General features: G+C 43.7%; 1 protein-coding gene and 1 long non-coding RNA gene across 8 annotated transcripts in view; one reads left to right on the top strand and one right to left on the bottom strand.

Moving 5' to 3' along the window:
• Positions 1-2050: 2050 nt before the first annotated feature.
• LOC126986076 (transcription initiation factor TFIID subunit 3-like) overlaps positions 2051-25038 on the top strand; it is a 41792-nt gene continuing 18804 nt past the window's right edge. Inside the window, exons 1-6 of one of the 6 annotated variants that reach the window (XM_050841762.1) lie at positions 2051-2313; positions 15126-15254; positions 16207-16405; positions 17348-17473; positions 19988-20257; positions 22540-22593. In XM_050841762.1, the coding sequence (XP_050697719.1) occupies positions 15184-15254; positions 16207-16405; positions 17348-17473; positions 19988-20257; positions 22540-22593 (720 nt within the window). In that variant the 5' untranslated portion in view covers positions 2051-2313; positions 15126-15183. Of the gene's footprint in view, positions 2314-7380; positions 7806-7835; positions 8753-15125; positions 15255-16206; positions 16406-17347; positions 17474-19987; positions 20258-22539; positions 22594-25038 lie in introns of those variants that run through there. The other 5 variants (XM_050841761.1, XR_007739264.1, XM_050841763.1 and 2 more) reach the window with 5 other exon arrangements.
• On the bottom strand, positions 20264-22531 carry LOC126986079 (uncharacterized). Of its 2 annotated transcripts, none has more exons than XR_007739266.1 (3): positions 20848-22531; positions 20470-20784; positions 20264-20406 (listed from the first exon to the last, which is right to left on the bottom strand). It is a non-coding gene; the product is annotated as an uncharacterized LOC126986079 (long non-coding RNA). The 2 variants fall into 2 exon arrangements; XR_007739265.1 differs by having other exon boundaries at positions 20275-20343.

The raw sequence follows: 25038 nt of genomic DNA, 5'->3' as shown, positions 1-25038 counted from the left end.
TGTCCGAAGTCACCCCAGTTGACGGTACCCGGCAAAGAGTGAAGACTGTACTCCACACCTTTTTCTTTTCTCTTTTCCTATGCCTGGCAAACTTTGGGGCCTGGAGGGAAGGCAGGGTTTTTGGGTAGGGGAAGCAATATTGACTAATATAGGCAACTTCAAATTGGAGGAAATTTCCCTGTTCAACATTTCTAAAGATAAACTGTTTCTATTGCAAATCACTCATTTCTACATTATGTTTCTTTGCTCGCTCAAATGTAGGGGGTTAATGGGGGCAAAACCCTCTGTAGCAAGTGGGGGGTTGAGGAGGGGCAAAATTCCCCCATTAAGTATGCTCATATAAAGTTCGGTTAGGTTACAATATTACGTGGGGACAAGAGGGGGTAAAGTCCCCCCCCTCACCAATTGCGTGTGCTCATGAAAGGTTAGGCTAGGTTAGTTTAGATTACAATAATGGGGTCTAGAGAGAACAAAGCCACCCCCCCATTTGCAATGCTCAAGTAAGGTTAAATTAAAATATTTGGGGTCAAGGGATAGTGAAGCCTCCTCTGTTAGTTATGCTCACATAAGGTTAGATTACAATAATGGAGGGTCAATTGGGGAGAAGCCCTGTTATCTATACTCATATGTGTGATCAAGTTGTTATAATAATGAAGTGAGGAAGGGCAAAGGCCCCCCATTAATTTAGCTTATATTGAAATAATAGGGGGTCATTGAGTTTGGAAAAATTCCCCAAAATTTTGGGATTTAGGGATTTTCCCTACATCGAGGAGGTCCATGTCAGTTGTTTTCACTTCCCCTGCCCAAAAATCCTGTATCAACACAGGTGCCCATGCATGGTTGTTAGGCACTGGGAAAGAGAAAGTCAATAATGTCCAAAACTGAAAATTTATCAAAATAAACTTATTTACTTTCATTGGGTGGGAGATGTTTGGACGGCACTGCATTTGGCTTGAGGTTGTTGAGGTGTTTTGGCACTGGCAAATTCAGTAATTCATGCATGAGGTTCCTCACATAGTCTGTTTTTCTGAAGTGTAGACTGCAGACTCGCGCACTTTTGATATTTATATTTGTCCTCTGGCAGAGTTCAATCCATATTTTCTGCGTTGCTTCATCGCGAGGAAATCTGTGTAAGAGTGCATTTCTTCTCTTTCTGTCTACCTCCTTGCACCCCATCACACTGCACGCATTCACCATTTTTTTTTTTTTCGTCCTGCCACCGCGTTACGGCACCACCTGTTTCAGCCGCCCCCGCGTTACGTCATCACCTGTTGTTGCCACCTTCGCACTACAGCTGCTTGTATTGCCTCCGCGCTACGTCACCAGCTGTCTGTGCCACCTCCGCGTCACGTCACCAGCTGTCTGTGCCACCTCCGCGTCACGTCACCAGCTGTCTGTGCCACCTCCGCGTCACGTCACCAGCTGTCTGTGCCACCTCCGCACTACGTCACCAGCTGTCTGTGCCACCTACGCGGTACGTTAACAGCTGTCTGTGCCACCCCCGCGTTACGTCACCAGCATGTCTGTGCCACCTCCGCGTCACGTCACCAGCTGTCTGTGCCACCTCCGCACTACGTCACCAGCTGTCTGTGCCACCTCCGCACTACGTCACCAGCTGTCTGTGCCACTTCCGCACTACGTCACCAGCTGTCTGTGCCACCTCCGCGGTACGTTACCAGCCGTCTGTACCACCTCCGCACTACGTCACCAGCTGTCTGTGCCACCTCCGCGCTACATCAACAGCTGTCTGTGCCACCTCCGCGCTACGTCACCAGGTGACTTAAGGGTGGGCAGCTACCGGTACCAGTACCGGTACTAATGGTACCAGCTAAACGGTACGGTTCCGATACCAGATTGCTCGGATTTATTTGATTTATTGGATAATTCTTCATGTCCAATTCTTTTTTTAAGGTTGATAATGTATATTATTATTGTTATTAGACTATGGTCGAGTACATCCATAATAACTTTCTTTTCAGATAAAAAAAAATACTCCTTTGGGTACCGGTGCTAACGGCACTCAAATTAACGGTACCTGCCCATCCCTACGTAGATGTCTGTGCCACCTCCGCGCTACGTCACCAGCTGCTGTCTGTGCCACCTCCGCGTTAAGTTACCAGCTGTCTGTGTCACCTCCGCGTTACGTTACCAGCTGTCTATGCCACCTTCGCGCTACGTCACCAGCTGTTTGTGCCACCTCCGCGTTAGGTCATCACCTGATTGTACAACCGCCGCGCATCAGTGTCATGGCCCTCTGCCCATAACCTGCCAGAAACCTTCGGCGGCCCAGCACACATATTTGAAACGCTTTTCGTAAGTTTTTTGGCATTTTTAATGGTGATTTAATATGGCTCTGGTGGTGGTTTGACCCTTCTATGCTATGAGTGTGGAAAAAAAAAAATCATGAAAACCCGATTGATCTTTTATTTGACCAAAGTGTTAGATCGTAGTACGATGTAAAAATTTCCTTATTTTTATACCGTGTTCTTAAACTTTTTAAGTGACATATATATGTTCGTTGACCTTCACCGTGTATAACCACTAGAAACAATTTATTTAATGGTGCACAACCTCATACCTCCTTTTCCAGCAGTGTGGAGAGAGAGAGAGGGGGGGGGGAGGAAGGAGAGAGAGTGAAAGCAGTTTTGCAACATTTGTCTTATTACTAACTTCTTGATATTATCATTTTGCTTTCGTGTAGATTAACTTCAGACTCACCTTCTGATGAAGTTGGCAGATGCAGAGTTGGTAATGCTCCAGGCCTGAATCTAATTTGATTGTCCGGTACAGGTTCGCCAAGTAGTTCATATCTGAGGTTTCTTTCAAAGGCACTGGGTTCAAAGTGGCGGCTGCATATTCTTGCCGTAGACGGATTGATACCTTTACTTCTAGTATTCTTGCATAGGGAAACCCACTCGCATCGCACTTGTTCATCTTTCGGGAATCTATAGAAACGTAAAGGTCCCTGTTTATGGCGCACAGATTTGCAACCGTTCACAGCACAGCAGTTCGGCATACCGGAGGCGAGAACTGGTTGACAGCAGCCTCGCTCTGCTTTGGTCCTGTCTTCCTGCTGGGAGAGTTCTGTCTGTCACGTGTCAGCTGTGAACTGGCGGCTCATCTTCCCTCGATCGACCCCTCGCGCCCTCTTCCCTGTGACGTCAGTCCTAATCCTCTGTTCACGTGATCTGAGGCTCAGGGGTGGGTTTCATCAAAGTTCCCAAGTCCTTGGAAGTGTGCTCAAGGAGTCCCAAGCGTGCGAGAAACTTTGGGCATGTTTCACGAAAGCTCCCAAGCCTTGGAACTCTGCCTATCTCGCTCGCCGCCTTGGGAGGCCGTGCGGGGTCTCCCAAGCGCTCCCAAGGAAGGTTCCAAGCGTCAGACTGTAAACATGGCAACCCGTGAACAACCCCGCCAGCACCGACCAAGGAATTTTCGCCCGAGAAGGGACATCTTTAACCCTCTCGCGCACAGTAAGATACTAGAACATGCGCAAATAAAAATAGAGGAAAAATATATATAAACAATAGACACTCGTTTCAAGTCTCCGTATAGAGTATTGTAGACAATAAATCCTAAGTACCAACTCTTCCCCACTTGCTATCTCGAAATTTTGTGGGCCAACTTTTTTAGCCGAATATATGTTTCGAAGCGGAATTTAGTGAGGATTCTTATGGTATCCTCAAAATCTTCGTACGCCTATTAGTTCCTGAGTTACACCAAGAAAACTGTATTTTTTCCTCTCCCGTCAGAGTAGGCTAACAACTAAAAATCGCTCTACGTTCCTCATTTACGTTCCTTAGAAAGGTTGCCATATGTTACCTCTAAGAAACTTATCCCAATAAATGACACTCCAAATTTTACGCACTTTCACCGAAAATTTAATTTTTAATAATTTTTTTTACTTTTATGACTCGTTTCGCGTCATCGTGCGCCAGGACCTTTTACTTTGATGACGCGAAACGCGTCATCGTGCGCGAGAGGGTTAACGAATACAATGACACCGAGTTCAAGAAGAGGTACAGGGTGGATCGTGCTGGCCTGTTGTTCGTCACTGACTTGGTGCGACACGTGATTGGCAACAGGACTGAGAGGAGCCGTGCGGTCACAGCGGAGCTGAAAGTGGCGTTGACTCTGCGATACCCCGCCACCGAGAAAATGCAGCAGTGCAGCGCAGATGACTTTGAGTTTCCGGCCACAGTCAGCAGAATCATCACCCAGACCGTGGATGCTCTCGTGACACAAGAGAATATGAGGCGGTTCATGGGGTTCCTTTTAAACCGGGGGGAGCAGCAGAGAATGAAGGCGGAGTTTGCCGAAATTGCTGGTTTTCCCGGTGTGGTGGGTGCTGTTGATGGCACCCACGTAAGAATAGTGACCCCACATGAGCACGAAGAAGTGTGCGTCAACCGCAAGAACTACCACAGCATCAATGTGGAAGTGTTATTTGATGCACAGTACAAGCTGCAGGCCATGGTGGCGAGGTGGCCAGGGTCTACTCACGACTCACTAAATGTTTGTTTACACCGTGGTGCCGTTGAAGATGCAGACGGAAAAAAAATACGTGCACATATTCCTTACAATGAAGATACTATCGCTGTATTTCAACTAAATATCAATTGTTTATATTTATAATTCCATAATTATATATAAGAAGTGTAATTTAGGTTAATTGAAGACATATTAGACGTCAAAGCGACGCGGAAGATTGGCAACGCTGGTTACTCCCAAGACCGCCCCCAATCCTACTTGGAAGTGCTTGTGGCGCGGTGATGAAACACGCCCAAGAAATTCTCCCAACTGTGCGTGACGTCACCACGCTTGGGAGAGCACTATGATGAAACCCACCCCAGGCGAGCGAGTGGGCGGGGATCAGACCTTCCTTGGTCTTGGGCTGGAGCTGACCTCAGCCGTCATCCGGCGATCAAAAATTACCCTAGACCGAGCAAGAATTTCCCAAAATCTAGGGAAATTCTTGCATTTCTTGTTTTAGCGCGTCAGATTTTCAAGAACCCCCCCAAAATTCTTGACAAGAATTGGCTGTCCCGCGCAAGCCACGGCGGAGCAGGGTTGGCTACAGCCTGGATCCATACGAGAGACGGGTCGACCGTATACGCACCAACATCTGGTGATATCTGGCTTTCTTGACCCCCGCCCCGTTCTTGAGACTGTTTTTCACCTCCCACCCGTGATCAGGATCAGGATCGGGACGAATATGAAGGTGCATTTTAGTGTGTGTGTGTGTGGGGGGGGGGGGGGGATGGGCTGAAACGTACAGGTGTAGTCCCCATTGGGACTGAGGCAGGATTATAATCACACATGACCTTGTCGTACACTCGCTTTAATGCGGTTTACCTGCGGGAAAATACGCGTGCGTAGGGGAAACGTAGGGAAAAATACGCACGCGTGGTAGGGAAAAATGAAAATTTAGAGTGGCAGCCCTGTCTACACATCGGCCGACCCGTCTCTTGTATGGATCCTGGCCGTACCCTGCTCCGCCGCGTCTTGCGCGGGACACCCGATTCTTGTCAAGAATTTGGGGGGATTCTTGAAAATCTGACGCGCTAAAACAAGAAATGCAAGAATTTCCCTAGACTTGGGGAAATTCTTGCTCGGTCTTGGGTAATTCTTGATCGCCAGATGACGGCTGAGCAGGACAATGGGTCAACCGGCGCGCAGAAAATGACGTCAGCAGGTGGAGCGAGGAGAGAGGAAATATAAAACAAAAGTATTCACGTCGAACAGTAACGTAAATAAAATCGAACGAATTTACGTCGAGCGGTAACTCAAATAGAATCGAAACAGGCTTTGTCTTTGTCTTTGCTTGACAAATATCGTATCTTCTAGGTTTCTGTAGTGAATTTAATAATCTTTTGTATATATTGAATATATTGCTTTTTTGCCTCAATGGGAGAGCTTAAACCTTAAATCTAAGGATAATGACTGCCCGTCCCTTTGTTATGGGTCACATCTTTCTGTGTAATAATAATAAGTACAATGAAAACTATAAGCTTACATTCAAATCCTCTGTAACGAACATGATGCTACTCGATCATCTTACAATACGATTCAATAGTTTATCCTGTATACATAAATAAAATAAAACATTATAGAAAATAGATTCCTTCAAAGGTACACTTGCCTATATCTACTTAAAACTTCCATTCCTTAAAAAAATACATACATAAGAGAATAAGGAGTCTGCAAGAGGCCAGTTGACCTACACGCGGTAGTTCCTGTAAAACTATGAACTCTAAAACTATCTCTATCCATTAATATACTGGGTGGCCCGACCCATCGTATATTTTCCGCATGTGGTCCTCTGTTAAGAAAAAGTTTGGACATCCCTGACCTAGACATGGACTAATGTGCTTTCTCTAGAGCGTTAAATAGCCTACTTACGTAAAGGCTACGTCACAGTGTAAGCATTACCAGTGGTTCCGCGCGCAGGTTGCTGATAGTGACAATGATCCAAATGATGACGTCACCAGGTTCCTGCTGGCATTTTAGCAGTAACTCGCGTAGAATATGAACCTGAATTGGAGTGTCTTAGAAAATGGTGCATTTTTAACGGTAACTTACGTGCAATGTGAAGTTTTCTTTGTAACTTTACTGAAAGTCTCTCTCTCTCTCTCTCTCTCTCTCTCTCTCTCTCTCTCTCTCTCTCTCTCTCTCTCTCTCTTTAAATGCTGCTGACAAGAATATCAATATCCGTAATACACTGCGCGATAAATGTAATAATTTCTCATTAATGTATTTTATGCAATGCCACTTAAATATTAACACTGCCTATGAGTGGGACTTACCTTCAGCCTCTGGCATGGAAACGCTCGGAAGCGTCCCAGCTTTCAGGACTCTTAATTTTCTTGGCACTGGTAGCTGCAACAGTTCATATTTCAGATGTCTCTCATAGTCACTGGCATTAAAATGTAGTTGGCAAATTCGAGCACTGTTTGGGTTAATGGCACTTGAGTTCATGCAGAGAGAAATCCACTTTTCCCTCAGTGCTTCCTCCCGAGGAAATCTGTGGAACAGCATGCTATGCTGACCGTTGTATAATGAGCTGCATCCGGAAACAGCACACAGGGAAGGCATTTTCAATAAAAAAAAAAATCTAAAGCTCTGTGTCGAGGAAGCCACAAGCCCTGAGCACAGCGCGTGGACGGCTCTGCACTACATCTCCCCTCACTGAAACCTGGCTGCAGACTGCCGTCACTGCCCGCCCCGCCGTGGCCGGTGGCAGAACCTCCTGACGTCATGATGCGCGGCAATATTCAAAACTCGGTACCGAAATGGAACCACTGGTAATGCTTACACTGTGGGCTACGTAACACGTGGTTCAAAACTCACCTTCGATGGCGGGTAAGTGCAGTGTTGGTAATGCTCCAGCTTTGAACTTGATTTGCCTGTGTGGTACAGGAATTCCCAGAAGTTCATATTTGAGATTTCTCTCGTAGGCTGCTCGTTCGAAGTGGCGGCTGCATATTCTTGCAGTAGCTGGACTAATGATGTCTATTCTCTTGCAAAGATTAATCCACTTACGCCTAAGTTCTTCATCCTTCGGAAACTTATGAAACGTTAGAGTTCCCTCTTTTTTGAACACAGACTTGCAGCCAGATACTGAACAACTACAAGGCATTGTGATTTGAAAAGAACAAGTAACCCATACACTAAAGCTTCCGGCTGGCTACTGCTCCACCAACCTTCACCAACCCTCCGCCTAATGACGTCATGCGCCAGTTGATTCAAAATTTGACGCGCTCTCCGGAAGACCCAGTGTCCTTTGATCCTGCCTCAGCACACCCGTACGTATTCCCAAACACTCATATTTCACAAGACTCTCCTGGGGGCTGGGGGCATATCCTGGGGTAGTTCCATGACCCTGATGATATTTTGACTCTTCTCTGACGTGGACGTGAAAAAGACACTTCTAGAACCTGCTGGATAAATCTCATTTGTGGCCTTTGGAAATAGTTGATGCGAGAGCCGAAAGTGTTTGAGGCACCGCCCCGCGCCGCCCGTGTACCTCAGCTGCCAGGCGGGGCACTATGGTCCCCGGCACAATCAAGAATCAAGAATCAAGAATATGACAAGTGGGAGCCGTTACAAAGGCAATCCCACGCCTGCTACTGCTGGACTGGACTGGCACACACACACACACACACCTCCAGGCCCTAGACCGCACCGACCTAGACAGTCTGACACACCTAGGACAGACGCCCAGCAGACACTGGGCAGACTGACAGCCAGCCTGAGATAAACCAAGGGCCGAATTCACAAAGGCTTAATTCGTAGTTTTGGGCCCCTTAGTGCTTGGTGCTCGCTCGGTAATAACTACCAACTAATCGATGACATCACAATGTTCAAGTAAACCAACACAGGACGGTATAGACACACCTTGCCAGCCCTGGCGGACACACTGCCCCTGCACACACCCATCACACCCGCCCGAAGACTGGACGCACGCGCCTCAACGCCCACCTGCGCAGACAGAACATGGTCCAGGCCCCACACTGCCCATGGTGCCCCACACTGCCTGACACACCAGAACACTTTCTGCTCCACTGCCCAAGATTCCACTCCCTCCGCACCAACCTTAAGGCATCCCTAACCAGACTCCACATCCACAGGCCACCTCTAGGGGACCAGCCTGGGCACCCTCAGCCCCAACACTGTCTTCCCAGTCCTCAAGTGTACACAGACCTTTCTGCACAAGTCTGGCCAGCTTGATATATCTAAACATCTGAAGAAGGTAGTGGAGATAAAGTAATTTTTTTCCCATGTGGCTCACTTAAGATAATGACATTAACCCAGTACCAGCAGGGATCATGTTTCTTAATGGTCCCTCCAAGTGAGAAAAATGAGAAAAAATCACCCCTCACACAAACCATTTCCTAATATATATCAAAGCATTCGTGATCAGATTATGTATCATCTATTTTGGGGGGTTTATATCATGGCACAAATTTGGCCCGTCGCTGCCACAAGGTAAAGCCACAAATTTGGCCCGTCGCTGCTACCGGGTTAAACAGTGACAGTAAAGTAAGCCATGGGGTGTCTAGGTAGCTGTCGTGCACAGTCCACAGTAGTTTTCAGGTGAGGAGACCCAAACGCTGGGTGTCGTGCCCTGAGTGTGGTGGCATCACGCTGATCCTCAGGGCGGCAGGTGGCCAGGCTGACTCATGTGGTATATGTTCATCAGAGGTCATGCAAAGATTTCATGAATGAGGCTGACATTTTGGTAATGATTTTCATCATTTCCTACATTGCTGCTTCCTATTTTTTTTTTTTCTTCCTCTGATAGTTTTTTTAAAGTTTATTTGAGTGTTTTGAGGCATCAATTGTAGTGCAAATGAATAACAACCATCATATGAACATATCATTTACCAAGGTGACCCACACTCTGTGATGGGTGTATTTCTAGAGTAACCTAATCTTGACCCTCGCCCCCCCTGTTAGGTTGCATATTTTTAATGATGAGATTTTCTATTCTCTTTTTCTATTACTCTCTTGGTCCCACACGTCTTCTGTGTGTATCGAAACACACGAGAAATTAATCAAGATCAGGGTATTCGCCGGCTGCCTGGGATTGAACCCGCGACCAGCATGACGGGAGAGCCACTCCTTACCGAGTCGGCCAAAGAGGTACCCCCCTGGCTAAGTGGGTTATGGGAGGCTTGTTCATCAGGCAGAGTTGCCGCATTACTTATTGGCTAATATTTAAATTTGGTTGAGTGCAGGTTAGGTTAAGATAGGTTAGATATATTTAGGTTAGGTTAGGTTAAGATAAGTTAGATATATTTAGGTCAGGTTGGGTTAGATTTGGTTTAGTTAAACATGATCAGTTTTATTTATATGTATTTCTTTCTTTATTTTTTGCGCTGAACACGTGTAATATAATATTTGCCGCGCACTTATTGTCACTGACGGTGGAGTAGACAACAGTGGTGAGCTACGGGCTTGCACTCCCCATGGTCACACACTGCATGGCTATATTCAGTTATTTTGATCTTACACTTTCCTTTGGTGTTCCAGGAGATTGTAGGTGATTAGAAAATATACAACAACAGAAGAACAGTTGATTAAGTAGTAAATGAAATATTGGCTCGTGATTGATACCAATATTGACTCAATTTTCATGGTCTTATATTTATTATTCATTTGCACAACAAATGATGGTTTAACTTTTAAAGGGACATCAGTCACGCTCACAGGCTGCCTTCTGAGAGGCAACTAAACCATGGGCAATTATCACTTCAAATCCAGCGGCACGAGAGAGTTGACAATTAGTTTATTTTATAGGTCTAGTTTGGATCTATGACGCCAAAAAAATTGACAATTATGAAAAATACTTTATTTTTGCCAAATTTTTAAAAGTTTTTGACGCTATTCGAGTCAAAAGCTCAGATGTAGACGATTCCGTCTTGACGCGAATTGTGTCGTGGTGCTTGAGAGGGTTAAAACACTGAAATGAACTTGAAAATGGGTTTATAGCTGAGACTTGTGAGGAAGCAGAGAGCACCCCAAGGCTCTGACTCATGATCCAGAGTTGCCAGCTAGAAATGAGCGAGTGGTGTAGAAAATTTCAAAAAAATTGGGGAAAAAACAATTTTGGGTGATTTTTTCTGTTAAGAGTACCACGCATACGCGCATGAGAGCTCAGCGCTCCGAGACGTGCTGGTGCGGTAAATACGGTTAATAAAACATTTTTCTGACCTAATTTATCTACGTACATATATGATAGTATACAGTTAGAAAGGCCATGCTTTCTATAATTCTACGGAATTTTTTCACAGAAAACAATTTTTTGGAGGTAAACCCTTGAAACAGACCCCTTAACTCACGCGATGCCGGCAAAGGCTGACCCTTGACCCGCGCTGAGTGCCCGCCGATTTTCGATTTTTTTTCTCGGCTAAATCATTGCAAAATAATGGAAAACAATGGGGAACGATAGAAAAAGTGCTTTTGGGAAACTAGAAATGGCTTAAAAATCACATATTATAATCTGAAGACCAAAGTGACGAGCGCCGTTTATATGTAATTATGCGGTCTGGCTTGGATGTCTCTGCTTGATCTTCTTTCACATCATTCATGTTGTGGGATCTCAAATAACAATTTTTCTTATACTGTCGTCACCATTTATGTGAATAACAACGATGAAAATAAGTGCAAAATTAAATTAAAACTAGTGTGAGCTGCTTCTCCTTCACTCACACTTCCTTCCCTCTTTCTTTTCCCTCCTTTTCCTTTCTTCATGCCGCTCCCCAAACGCTGGGAAATGGGAGAGGACCATGAGTAATCCCCGTAGAGGTAGAGGGCTGTAGGGATTCACTATGGTGGTGAGCAAGCGTGGGTGGTGGGAGGGAGCACATGAGGTGACAACAAAGGTTCACACTCTTCCTCTGCTCTCTCCAAATCTTGCCCCAAGTTCAACGACGTCTTCCTCACAGAAAGGAGCATTCCTAACCATCCTGATGAAGATTGAGCCTGCTCGTTTTCCCCAAAAGACAGTCTACGTCATTGAGGCATAGCAGAGGTGTTACGATACACAGCCTTGGAATTCTTGCCTGGGGAAGGCTAAACACTTTCTTTCCCACTGCCAGAGGCTGATGAGGGCTGGACATAGTCCTTATCCACTTCAGAGATGTCTGAGAGGAATTCATCATCCTCACATGCCCACAGAAACTCGTCAATAGCCTTCTAACTAAGACCACGGTGCGACATCATGCCCGGGCAAATTATGAGTAGGAAATGACGCATGACTCGGCACGAGTGAGTCTGACTCACTCACTCACTGAGTAATTCACTGAGTTAGCCACTTGAGCACTTGACAAGGAAGGCATGCTCTAGGTCGATGAAATGATGATGATGATGATGACAAGGGAGGCATGCTCTAGGTCGATGAAATGATGATGATGATGATGATGATGACATGGGAGGCATGCTCTAGGTATGGCGCACTTTTCAAATAAATAGAATCATAATTTTCCGAATTATGAATTTTCTTTTTCGCAAGCGTATATATATATATATATATATATATATATATATATATATATATATATATATATATATATATATATATATATATATATATATATATATATATATATATATATATATATATATATATATATATATATATATATATATATATATATATATATATATATATATATATATATATATATATATATATATATATATATATATATATATATATATATATATATATATATATATATATATATATATATATATATATATATATATATATATATATATATATATATATATATATATATATATATATATATACACACACACACACACACACACACACAGCAGTGGCACTGTCTGCGTGTAAACTCCAGACTGTATATATGCGGCAGCGGCACTGAACGGGTAAACCAGATCTTTGACTAAATTGCAACATCCATCTTGGTGCTGTCCAGACAGGTACTGTATTACTTGGATTTTGGTCTGATTTACCGACGTGTCCAGAACCCTGAAAGAGTCCAATTTATCTCATATCAGAAATATTAAGATCTGATTGAGTTTACTATAGTGTCACCTCCCCTGCATTTTCTTATATCTTTAAATGTTCAACAATGACTGCTGTTTCCAGCAAAGGCTCACCTGTATGAGCTGCTATGGGGATATTGTGAGGGAGCTGTGTGGGACACCATTTTTGTTGCGTTCAGTTGATCCACTGACCAGTGTGGCTCACCTCTCCACCTGCAGGGAGTTGTGTGGCCGACAGTCACACTGAACGCAACCCTGGAATTTGTCGGCCACTCTGCCATACATTTTATTCTAAAGAAAATATGTCATTAAAACAAATATACTTCCTTTTTAACATTGCATTAAACCAAATCTGTGTACTTTAAACTCATGTAAATTGAGAGGTACAGTAAACCCTCAATATACCGGACCCGCTTGTAACGGATTTTGAATACAACGGACAAAGTCAGATGGTCAGAAATCCACGGTGACCGACTGAGAATAGTTATTGAATCACCTGCTCCTAGTAACTACAAAAAGCGTTTGGTAGCCACCTTGCCCTCCTCCCTTTATCTGGTGCCCCATCCTTCAGTTACTGTAGTCTTTTTCAGCCCACCTGATGAAATATTTTCCTCCTTGTGGTTTCCAATCAAATGAAGAATGTATTTATACCACAAAAAAGTGTTATGCATCAATCCAGGATGTAAATGTAATGGAAAATGGCCAAGTGTTTGTTAGTGTCGGTACTGACACAGCTTAAGGGGTCAAGGGGGGCTAAGCCCCCAGTTAGGTAGGTTCTGTTATGTTTGGTTAGTTTAAATTTATTCTGCCTGCGGTGTGGGGCGCAGAAATATGCAGCACGGGACGGGTACATGGCGGAGGCGTGCGTGATCCAATTCGTGGGCCGTAGGCACATGCTGGCAGCGTGCGTTGTCCAATCCACCGTCCGGTGTTGCGAGAAATACCTCCTCGCAGAAATAAGTTGCTCTGTTGCTGACCACAGATGCACACTGGGGGAATACATAGCAGGAAAAACATTAATTTGCCTGGTTTTGTTCTAGGTTGTCAACTTGTGATCTTTGTGAGCAGTGAGTGAAATTTAGAATCTGTAAGCAAGTTGAACATCTCTATCTGTGAGTTATATTGTGATGCAGCTGCGGGCTGTGGCGGGTATACAACAGGCATCAAAAAGTCTATCATTTAATGATTTGTGACAGAAACAGTTAACAGATTATTTCATAACACCCTGAAAACTACCAAAAAAAGAAAGTTTCGTCTACCAGTGCGAGATTAGCACAGTTGTAAAATTTTACCCATACCCATAACATTGCTTGATTCATTGATAGTTTATTGTTGCAGGTATACAACAAAGGAGAATATACAGCCCCCTGCAGGCACACAACATACACAATAAAAAAAAAATATTTACCTACGTCTATTTTTTCCTGCTTATAATAGACTTTCAGCATTAACGGACTAAGCTCAACCCCCAATTAGTCCGTTATATTGAGGGATTACTGTACAGTAAAACCCCGATTATCCGAAATGGAAGGGGGGAAGCCTCTTTCGGATAAGCCGATTTTTCGGATAATCCGGATTTATGGCCGCTATTTTGATCGCCGCGAGTTTGATCGTCGGCATTGTGTTCTGCTGTATGGTAAGGACGACTTTCTTCCTTTTCCCGGTTTCTTTCGGCATGGTGATGTAGAAAGAAGTGAGGTCGAAGCACAGGTAGAACGCGATGCGACTGCCCAGTGTGAAGTGTGTGACGCGACTGCCGCCGACTGACGATGTAAACAATGAAACGCTAAACAAAGTAGTACGCTTAAAACATGTGATGTAAATGTTTTATTGTATGTTTGTCTGTGTGTCTCCTTGTCTGGACCAGTGTATGTTGATACTTGTGAGCGTTGCAGATCTGAATTGTGAATGTTGCAGAGTGCGATTGTGAATGGTTGTGCAAGCTTGCAAGTGTGACCTTGATGCATCATGCAGGTGGAGACACAGTTTGATGACTCATATTATCGCGAACTCGTATGTTGGAAGGGAATGTGGCATGGAGTGGAGAGGGAGTCGTGTTTGTGTCGTTGTCTTGAGAGTACGGTGTGAGAGTAGTCGTGCAGTAGTTTGTTCGTTCGCCGCACCTACGTCCTTGCTGGGGCGAAGGTGCGGACGTGGTGTTGTTGAGAGTTTGTTTAATGTTTTTTGTCTAATACATTGATCTATTCGTTACAAGCTATTTCGGCAATACGTATTAGAAAGCATATTCATTTTAACTGTTCTTATCAATTTTAAATGTGTTAATATAGTACATATGTAGTTACTTTTATTTATTTTTGATGTTTTATAACGTTTTAGTATAGAAAAAAAAATTTTTAATTGCATTATCCAGATCAATTTCGGATAATCCGGTTTTTCGGATAATCCGCTTTCGGATAATCGGGGTTTTACTGTACTTGTATACAGGCCATCTGGATGGCAGCACTGGGTTGGCAGTATGTCTCTATCAGTCACCAGATTGAAGGGGTCAAATTGTTAGTCATGTGTATAAACAGGACAAAGAAATAATCCAAATAAGTTGATATACCAGTCATTATATTAATTACTGTTTGGGATTCCAGGGCAACACAGGCCTTGAGCTGAGGCTAAGAGTATTGAAAGGCTACACATGCACACACCATGCTAACCAGCTGCTCCGCACGAGGCTGTAGGAACAGGAATGAGCCGGGCTGTGGTGTTACATTCCATGTGTGAGTAGAACAAATTGTGTCACTGAGCTTTTTTAACAGAAAGCCAGGGCTGTGTCGTTGTTGTTGGGTTGCTTAATGTCTGCTTTTAGGATTTTTTGTACAATGGACTCATACAACAATAGCAGCAATAATAATGGTAATAATAATGTTCCTTTTTTCTCCAAAGTGGCAATTCTGCCAAAGACTTTATTAGGGCTTGAACAAAACCTCACAGATAACATTTATTGTATTTGTTGATGTTGAAGGCTCACCTCTTTAATCAAATAAGACGAGATAATTAGAAAGGGAAAGGGTACCGATAGGACTGCAACAGTTACCATGGCATTACACTGGTCAGTATCATGGGCAAAGTGTTCAGTCATCTGCTGGGGATGCAAATTTAATCTGATCTGCTCAAGTTTCAGAGACCTGGGCAGTCCAGGTTCATGCCCGGCAAGTCAACAATTGATCAGATCCTAGCACTTTGTGTCCTTGTGGAACACCAATTTGAGTTTCAACAGGGCTGTTCACAGCCTATGTTGATATCAAGAGATTGTTTGATACAGAGAAAGAGAATGTATATTATATACATACAGGTCTCCCTTGGTTTCTGATGTATTGATTTACAATATTTTGTGTATACAGCGTTTATACAACTGACCTTTATCATTACCCATTTTTCAAATTACAAATGCCTTGACTCGTGTATACAATACAATACAAAATGTTTCAATTTACGAGCAAAAAAGAAATCACTAAAAATGCCTTGATTTATGAGCAGTGACTTGGTGTACAAGCTTCCTGTTTGTACACACACCAACACACCCTTTCAGATTTGTTTCACCAACACCAAACACATCCAGTACCTTCCCTTTCATAAATACTTACACCACTTCACTCCTCTTCTCTCCTTCATTTAATCCATCTCCATTTTTTGTCCACCCGCCAAGTGACCACTAATTCTAATTTCCAGATTTCCGAAAAACCCGAAGCTGCGACAACGGTGGATTCTGGTCACTGGCCGAAAGAATTTGACCCCAGGGCAGCAGGTGGCACTCTGCTCGGACCACTTTGAGGAGGCCTGCTTTGATCGCACCGGCCAGAACACCAGACTCAGGGCCGGGGCCATACCAACACTCGGCAAATTTGCTCCGAAGAACAGAAACAATAACGTAATTATTAGATCCTTGTGGGGAGGTTGAATGAGTGAAGTATTGTGCTCCCAGAAGACTTTGTGAAGATAGTGTGTGATAGGTTACTCAAGGTGCCTCATAAGTTTTTTTTTATTTATTTATTTATTTATTTATTTTTTTTTTTTTCTTTTACTGTACGCCTTGAGGGGCCTGGATGGTAGTCGGCCCCAGCCCATCGTGGCACAGGCAAGTGTTTATAGTGGCGCCATCTTCTCTTGGCTCATGCTGCCCCCCCGGAACTCCTTCTTGATTCACTTGGACGGTTTCCTCCAGAGTCCGGGTTGATGGGTGGACTTCAGGACAGCATGTGGGTAGTTTTAAGCCACTTGGTGGTGATTGAAAAATCCGGGGTGGTAATGTGGGGATTCGAACCCGCATCGTCCATCACACGGTGAATGTGGGCCCAGCACGCTACCACTCAGCCACCGCCTAACCAATGTGCTTAGTAGCAGTCTGAGTATGGGATAAGGGTGAGTGAGGACAGTGTGTGATAGGTTACTCAAGGTGCCTCATGAGTGAAGTTTGTTGAGGTTGAATGGGTGAAGTATTGTGCTTAGTAACAGTCTGAGTATGGGATAAGGGTGAGTGAGGAGGACTTTGTGAGGGCAGTGTGTGATAACAAGATTGAGGGGAAGCTAGCAGAGAGACCACCGGTAAAACAGATCTTCAGAATGGATAAGATTGGAGAGAGTGATCTGGCAGGCAAGGAAGTGAATGTGTGGAGGGAGAGTGCCAGGGCAGGAAGGGTACAAGACACTAGTGTTGTGGCCAGGCCCTAAGGAATAAATAATAGATAGGTTGATAGATAATAAAAATATAAATAGCTAATGTTTTGACCTTTAGAATTGAATATCTGTATCTGTATCTCAGCAAAAGTAGATATATTCCTGTTTTTTTTTCATTATTATTATTTTTTTTTAGCCTGCCTGTGATGCTGAAAACCTGATGTATTTACAGAAGCAAGTTTTCATGAAGTTGAAGCCCCAGAATGAGTCTCAGAAACGCCCAGCAGCCAAGTTAGCCAGCACCACGCCATTCTCCGGCAAGGTATAGACTTTGTAGAATTGTAGTTGGAGTCGGTAAAAAACATCTCTTGATTCCTTTATGTTATGTGTGATGTTGTGTGGCTGGGTGTAGTGTGGTGTGGCGTGGTGTCATCTGCCTACCACTGTACTGCAAAAGAGGGAAGAAGGAGAGGGGCGTGAAGTCGGAGTTGCAGTTGTAGTCGTAACCTTAACCCGGTAGCAGTGACGGGCCAAATTTGTGGCTTTACCATGTATCAGCGATGGGCCAAATTTATGGCTTTACCGTGTAGCAGCGACGGGCCAAATTTATGGCTTTACCGCGTAGTAGCGACGGGCCAAATTTGTGGCTTTACCGTGTAGCAGCGACGGGCCAAATTTGTGGCTTTACCGTGTAGCAGCGACGGGCCAAATTTGTGGCTTTACCGTGTAGTAGCGACGGGCCAAATTTGTGGCTTTACCGTGTAGCAGCGACGGGCCAAATTTGTGGCTTTACCGTGTAGCAGCGACGGGCCAAATTTATGGCTTTACCGTGTAGCAGCGACGGGCCAAATTTGTGGCTTTACTGTGTAGCAGCGACGGGCCAAATTTATGGCTTTACCGTGTAGCAGCGACGGCCCAAATTTGTGGCTTTACCGTGTAGCAGCGACGGGCCAAATTTGTGGCTTTACCGTATAGCAGCGACGGGCCAAATTTGTGCCATGATATAAACCCCAAAAAATAGATGATACATAATCTGATCACAAATGCTTTGATATGTATTATGAAATGGTTTGTGTGAGGGATGATTTTTTCTCATTTTTCTCGCTTAGAGGGACCATTAAGAAACATGATCCGCGCTGCTACCAGGTTAAAATTTCCTGGAGTCTGAGTGTATATTCTTATGCTTCATGGTAACGTAATTGAAGTATCTTAGTGGATAAAGAGGAACAATAAGGGTGGTGTAGACAAAGTCCTCATTTTTTAAAAGATCCTACAGCCGAAAGCAATGTGTACAAACTTGATAAACTTAGGCTCAGGAAGATTTGCCAGAACTGTTTTGCAAATGAGTATGGCAGTGGAAGAGATGAACAAATGAAGCAGATGTACAATAGGGCAAAGACATGCAGTAGAAAGTTGCAGATGGTAACTAACTGATTCTCGAGCTGTCATATTGGGACTGACTGGCTGTCTCGGTAAAAATACAGTAAACCCTCGATATAACGAACTAATTGGGGGGAGCTTAGTCTGTTAATGCCGAAAGTCCGTTATAAGCGGCGAAAATTAAATAAAATTAAAATAATGTTGTGTGAACGTTGTCTACATAGCCGCACAGCACACTTGGCAATGGACTGCGTGGCACTGAGGCCGCCAGGTTGGCAGTGGGGCCCTGCAGGGGGGGAGGGTATTGTTATGAGAATGGGTAAAATTTTCAAAGTGCGCCAATCTTGCGCTTGTAGGAGAAACTTTTTTTTGTGGGGGGGTAGTTTTTGGGGTGTTATGAAATAATCTGATGACTGTTTCTATCACAAATCATTTGATGATTGACTTTTCAATGCTTGTTGTTCACCCTCCGCAGCCCACAGCTGCATTGCATAATAACTCACAGACAGAGATGTTCAACTTGCTTGCAGTTTCTTCATTTCCCTCACCGCTCACAAACATCACAAGTGGACAAACTAGAACAAAACCAGGCAAATTAATGTTTTTCCTGCCATGTATTTCCCCAGTGTGCATTCGTGATGGACAAAAAAACGACTTATTTCTGCGAGGAGGTATTTCTCATAACACCGGCCCACGAATTGGATCACGCATGCCTCCGCCATGTACCCGTCCCGTGCTGCGTATTTCCGCACCCCACACCGATTGTCAAATAAATTTAAACTAACCAAACATAACTTAATTTAACCTACCTAACTGGGGGCTTAGCCCACCTCGACCCCTTAAGCTGTGTCAGTGCCGACACTAACAAACACTTGGCCATTTTCCATCACATTTACGTCCTGGATTGATGCATAACACTTTCTTGTGGAATAAATACATTTTTCATTTGAATGGAAACGACAAGGAGGAAAATATTTCATCAGGTGGGCTGAAAAAGACTACAGTAACTGAAGGATGGGGCACCAGATAAAGGGAGGAGGGCGAGGTGGCCAGCAGATGCTATAGTAGTTACTGGGAGCGAGTGGTTCAAAAACTATCGGTCCCCGTGGATTTCTGACCATCTGACCTTGGCCGTTATATCCGAAATCCGTTATAAGCGAGTCCGTTATATCGAGGGTTTACTGTATCTAAGACTCCAACTCTTTTACGATATGTGAGATGTTGTGTGGCTGGGTTTGATTTGACTACCACTGTACTGCAGAAGAGGGGAAGGGGGAGGAGGAGGGTGCAGTCAGAGGCAGAGTCATAACCTTAAAATTTCCTGGAGTCTGAGCCGGAGTCAAACTTTTTTTGTCCCACGCCACACCGCTGTCTGTAACCTTATATTTTTGCATATCTTTGCACTGACCAGCCTCTTGTAACCTTATATTAACATGTATCTTTGCTTTGTTTTCAGCCGGGCATCACCACACGCTCTGGCCAGCAGCTGAAAGGCCGACCAATACCACCAATGGCTGTGAAAACCTCAAAGGATAAATCGCCAGGGAATGCAGTCAAACCAGCCAACCCTTTACCACCACCACCACCACCAGCCTCTGAGCCAGCTATGTGTGTCAAGGGGGTTAGAGAGGCAGCTGCTGACACTTCTCCAGCTGCCCCTTCTGATGTGTTTATTTGCCACACTCAGAGTGAGCTCGATGCCCTGCTGAAGAAAAGTAAAGAGAAGGTTTGTGCTGGATTGGTGTGTGGTTATTCAAGGTGCCTCGTAGATGACGTTTTGGTTGAGGTTGAAGAGGTGAAGTATAGTAATACCTTGGTTTATGAATGCCTTTACGAGTGTTTTTATTTATGAGCAAAAAAAATCACTAAAAATACCTTGGTTTATGAATGCCTTTACGAGTGTTTTTATTTACGAGCAAAAAAAATCACTAAAACTACCTTGGTTTATGAATGCCTTTATGAGTGTTTTTATTTACGAGCAAAAAAAATCACTAAAAATACCTTGGTTTATGAATGCCTTTATGAGTGTTTTTATTTACGAGCAAAAAAAATCACTAAAAATACCTTGGTTTATGAATGCCTTTATGAGTGTTTTTATTTACGAGCAAAAAAAATCACTAAAAATACCTTGGTTTATGAATGCCTTTATGAGTGTTTTTATTTACGAGCAAAAAAAATCACTAAAAATACCTTGGTTTATGAATGCCTTTATGAGTGTTTTTATTTACGAGCAAAAAAAATCACTAAAAATACCTTGGTTTATGAATGCCTTTATGAGTGTTTTGATTTACGATCAAAAAAAATCACTAAAAATACCTTGGTTTATGAATGCCTTTTTGAGTGTTTTTATTTACGAGCAAAAAAAATCACTAAAAATACCTTGGTTTATGAATGCCTTTTTGAGTGTTTTTATTTACGAGCAAAAAAAATCACTAAAAATACCTTGGTTTATGAATGCCTTTATGAGTGTTTTGATTTACGAGCAAAAAAAATCACAAAAACGTCTTGGTTTATGACAAAAAAAAGCAAAGGCAAAAAGAAAACTATTTTTGCATTCTGTTTATACGAGGAACATAAGAACATATGGAGTCTGCAAGAGGCCAGTAGGTCTATGCAAGGCAGCTCCAGTGAACCTAACCCCACCTAACATCACTATCCATGAATTTATCTAATCTTGAATGTGTCTATTGTATTGGCACTCACAACATGACTGCCAAGCCTGTTCCACTCATCCACTACTCTGTTGGTGAACCAATCCTTGCCTATGATCTTGTTAAATCTGAATTTCTCCAACTTTAACCCATAACTACATGTCCTACCTGGCTCTCTTACCATTAGAGCCTTATTGATATCTCCCTTATTAAAGCCCTTCTGCCATTTATACACCTCTGCAGTCACACAGACAGCCACAGACAGACTGCATAATCATAGTTTGTTTGGTGTGGGTGTAATGCCATAAGAAGGGGATGAAGAAGTAGTTGGGTGGGTGAGGCATAGGGTCATTTTCTTAATCCTTTTGGTGCCCAAGCTCACATATTTGACAAAGATAGCACACTAGAGCACAAATTTAAGAGGACATGAGTGCGCGTGTGCTACCTCTGTGAGTGTACAACGTGGACTGAGGACCCATTCCCATTGTTTTCCACTTTGAGCGTTCTTGTCTTGCGGTGAACAAAGGGAACCCACGCTTACGTCTTCCACATGTACAAACAGGATGCTCATCCACCAAGTCACTGCTCGTAAACCAAGGCAATTTTAGTGATCATTTGTCACTCGTAAATCAAGACACTCGTAAACCGAGGCATTACTGTATTATACATGAAATCGGACACATCGTATGACTGCAGGCTGCCAGAGCACATTATTTATTTATTTATTTATTTATTTATTTATTTATTTATTTATTTTTTGTTTATTTATTTATTTATTTTCTTTTTTATTATTTTTTATTTATTTTACGTCTACGCCTATAGCGCTGGTAGGTTTGCTTGAGGGGCCTGGATGGTGTTCGGCCCCAGCCCGTCATGGCGCAGGCAAGTGTTTATAGTGGTGGTTCGTTGTGCCACACGTAAGACTCAGTTGCTGTGACTATGCTAACTAAAATGGACCAGTAGAGTGGATGAGCAATGAAGAGAGAGAGTTGAAAGGCAAGGGATTGAATGTGATTAGAGGGATTTTCGGGACAGATTTTCGGGTTAGATTTTGTTTTGTTAGGTTTGTTACGTTTGTTTACAGCAAATATGAGATGCACTTTGCACTGCGCCATTGTTGTCAGTAGTGATGGAGGAGGTTGCTACACTCAGCTCCATATTCCCTGAAGCATCATTGTAGAGTTAACCTAATCTAACCTAGCCCAATCCAATCTAAGCTTAACGAACCTAACCTAAACCCAGCCAGGGAATGAACAATACTGCGGAGTCGTAGAAGGACTGAAAAAGAGAGTAATGTTAAAAGATTCTTTGATAAAGATCTTTGCTCCTCAAGCCTCACTGAGTCTCTCTTTTGCAGATTGAATACCTCAAGAAGAATTTGGATTACCTGAGTGGCCCCAACAAGCCCATGGTGAGTGTTGCCTGTGCTCCTAGTCTGTATGTGTGTGTGTGTGTGTGTGTGTGTGTGTGTGTGTGTGTGTGTGTTGACCTAATTGTAGTATACAGGGCCTGAGCTGAACTTGCCTGGTCCTGTCTCCATATCTATAGTTGTCCAGTTTTTCCTTAAATTGCCATACACTCTTTGCCTCTGCCACCTCTTCCTCTTGTGTGTTGCCTGTGTTACTAGTGTGTGTGTGTGTGAGTGTGTTGACCTAGTTGTAGTATACAGAGCCTGAGTTAAACTTGCCTGGTCCTGTCTCCATCATATCTATAGTTGTCCAGTTTTTCCTTAAATTGCCAAACAGTCTTTGCCTCTGCTGCCTCTTCTTCTAACTCATTTCAAGTAGTTATGCAGTATCTATTGGGACAACTGTACTTCTTTGCGACATTAAGAAACGTTCCCTTTTGTAGTTTACTCTTCTGTCCCCTTAACTTTTTGCTAATTTATAACAATGCATTAAGATCGCACTCACACGTGGCCAACTTACCTCTAATAATAAATAGATCACCCTGCTCAGGACTCGCTAATGGTTAAAGACACAACAGTAGGGCCCCAGCTGAGTTTAACTTGTGAATCACTTAGCTGTAGATGATGAGTGGTTTCAGAATAAGTAATCCGAAACTGTCGGCCCTGTGTGAGACCGATTTCTAGAAGCCGTAGAAAGTAGAAGTAGAGACCGAGGACTGTGAGACTTGACTGGAGGACGTCATAACCGGACGGTTGCCGCTCAGAGACTGGGCTCGCCACAAGAGCTAAGGGCAGACTACATGCGTGAGGGTACTGGTTGCCAACTCGTAAATTCCGCAACGACCCAGGTTCTCTCACTCGCAGCTTGGTTTCTTTGGTAATAATGCTTAGTTTTAGCTAATGAAGCACCCTCACTTCCCTAACAACCCTTAATTCCTAACAAACTCTTGGCTTCACTTCCCCTCTTCAGTGAGAGATCTGTGCTATCTGATTCCTCTAAATCCTTCTTTGGTATATATTGTAGTCAGGTCTCCTTTCTCTTCTATCCTGCATTTAGTTTAATCTTCCTTCACTAGTTAGGTCTTACAGTTCTGGCACCATTTTAGTGCATATTATTTGTATTTTTTTCAGCTTCTTCACTTGTCTGCTTTAATGAGGCATCCACACAACTTATGCATGTTCCGGTTTTGGTCTAATGGTTGTGACTATAATTTTTTATCATCACATCTTTATCCAGGTTGTGAAATGCCACTTTTTTTATATTCGTTCGCATATTGTTTATACAGTCAAGTTGCGTATGGTGCAGTTAATTGGTTCTGAGCAACGGCCGTGCCATAGGAAACTGCGCTGTAGGAAAAACTAAACCTATGGAGAAAATACAATTTGGTTCTGGCCCTTGCCATTTTGCCAAACCCACACCCCTTTTTTTTTTTTTTTTTTTTTTTTTTTTTTTTTTTTTTTTCTTAGCCCGAGTGCACCGGTAGGCATTATCTGCCTTTTGATGTTGTTCAGTCTGAGATGAGTCCGCGGGGATGAGGCAAGATGAGGCGCCATGCGTGCGAGGGCAGCTGCCAGTATTTGAGAGAGCGACTCGGGCTGCCCGGACTGCCCCGGGTCTTCTCAAACGCGTGACGCCGCAGCTTCCTTTTCATCCTCTGTTGCAAGGAGCTCGTCGACCAGAACAGCTTGTGATGCATGTTTAAATTTCGTCAGGAAGTTCGGCGGACACCATTTTGCTGCCAGAACAGCTAGTAAATGTCGTTAGGAAGATCAGCGGACGCCATTTTGCTGCCAGTGAGTGACGACGTTTACTAGCTGTTCTGGCAGCAAAATGGCATCCGCTGATCTTCCTGACGACGTTTAACCCTTTCATTGCTAAACGCTCGCAGCGAGCGTTAGGCGTATTTGTTGGTGCTGCTTAACGCTCGCTTCAAGCTCCACCTGCACTCAAATCTCCCGCGTAGGAGAGTGTTCCAACACTTTCTCACAACACAGGATTGCCAATTGAGTGGGTTCTTCACTAAATTTGGTGAAAAATCATATCAGCCCAGTGCGGCAAATCTACGGACGAGTAACTGGTGGATGTTCTTGCCCAATATAGCGGCATTTTTGCATAGCTTCACCTATCACCTGACTGATTCTTTAACCAAATAGTTGTAAATATTGCAATTGGCAATGTTCCCTTGCCAGAATCTGAAGGAGTGATGTCTGCAGTTCCCTCGATATGGCTGATCATCCTGCACGCACCGACGTAAGTGTTAACATTCAACACTCCCTGAATGTGCATGTACATTCGCAAGAGAGGCATACATAACCGACTCCTATAGATCTGGACCTCCTCTTTCCAATGGTGTTTTTGGTTTTTAGCTGTGGTGAATAGTTTTTGAGATACAGAGGTTAAAAGAGACCCCCCATTGGGCTCCCCGACTGCGCCTGAGGGGATAGTTG

This window comes from Eriocheir sinensis, chromosome 61 (assembly GCF_024679095.1).
Source record: "Eriocheir sinensis breed Jianghai 21 chromosome 61, ASM2467909v1, whole genome shotgun sequence".
Taxonomy (NCBI): domain Eukaryota; kingdom Metazoa; phylum Arthropoda; class Malacostraca; order Decapoda; family Varunidae; genus Eriocheir; species Eriocheir sinensis.
Note: the sequence above shows the minus strand (reverse complement) of the source record. Positions and strands in the feature narration are given on the sequence as shown.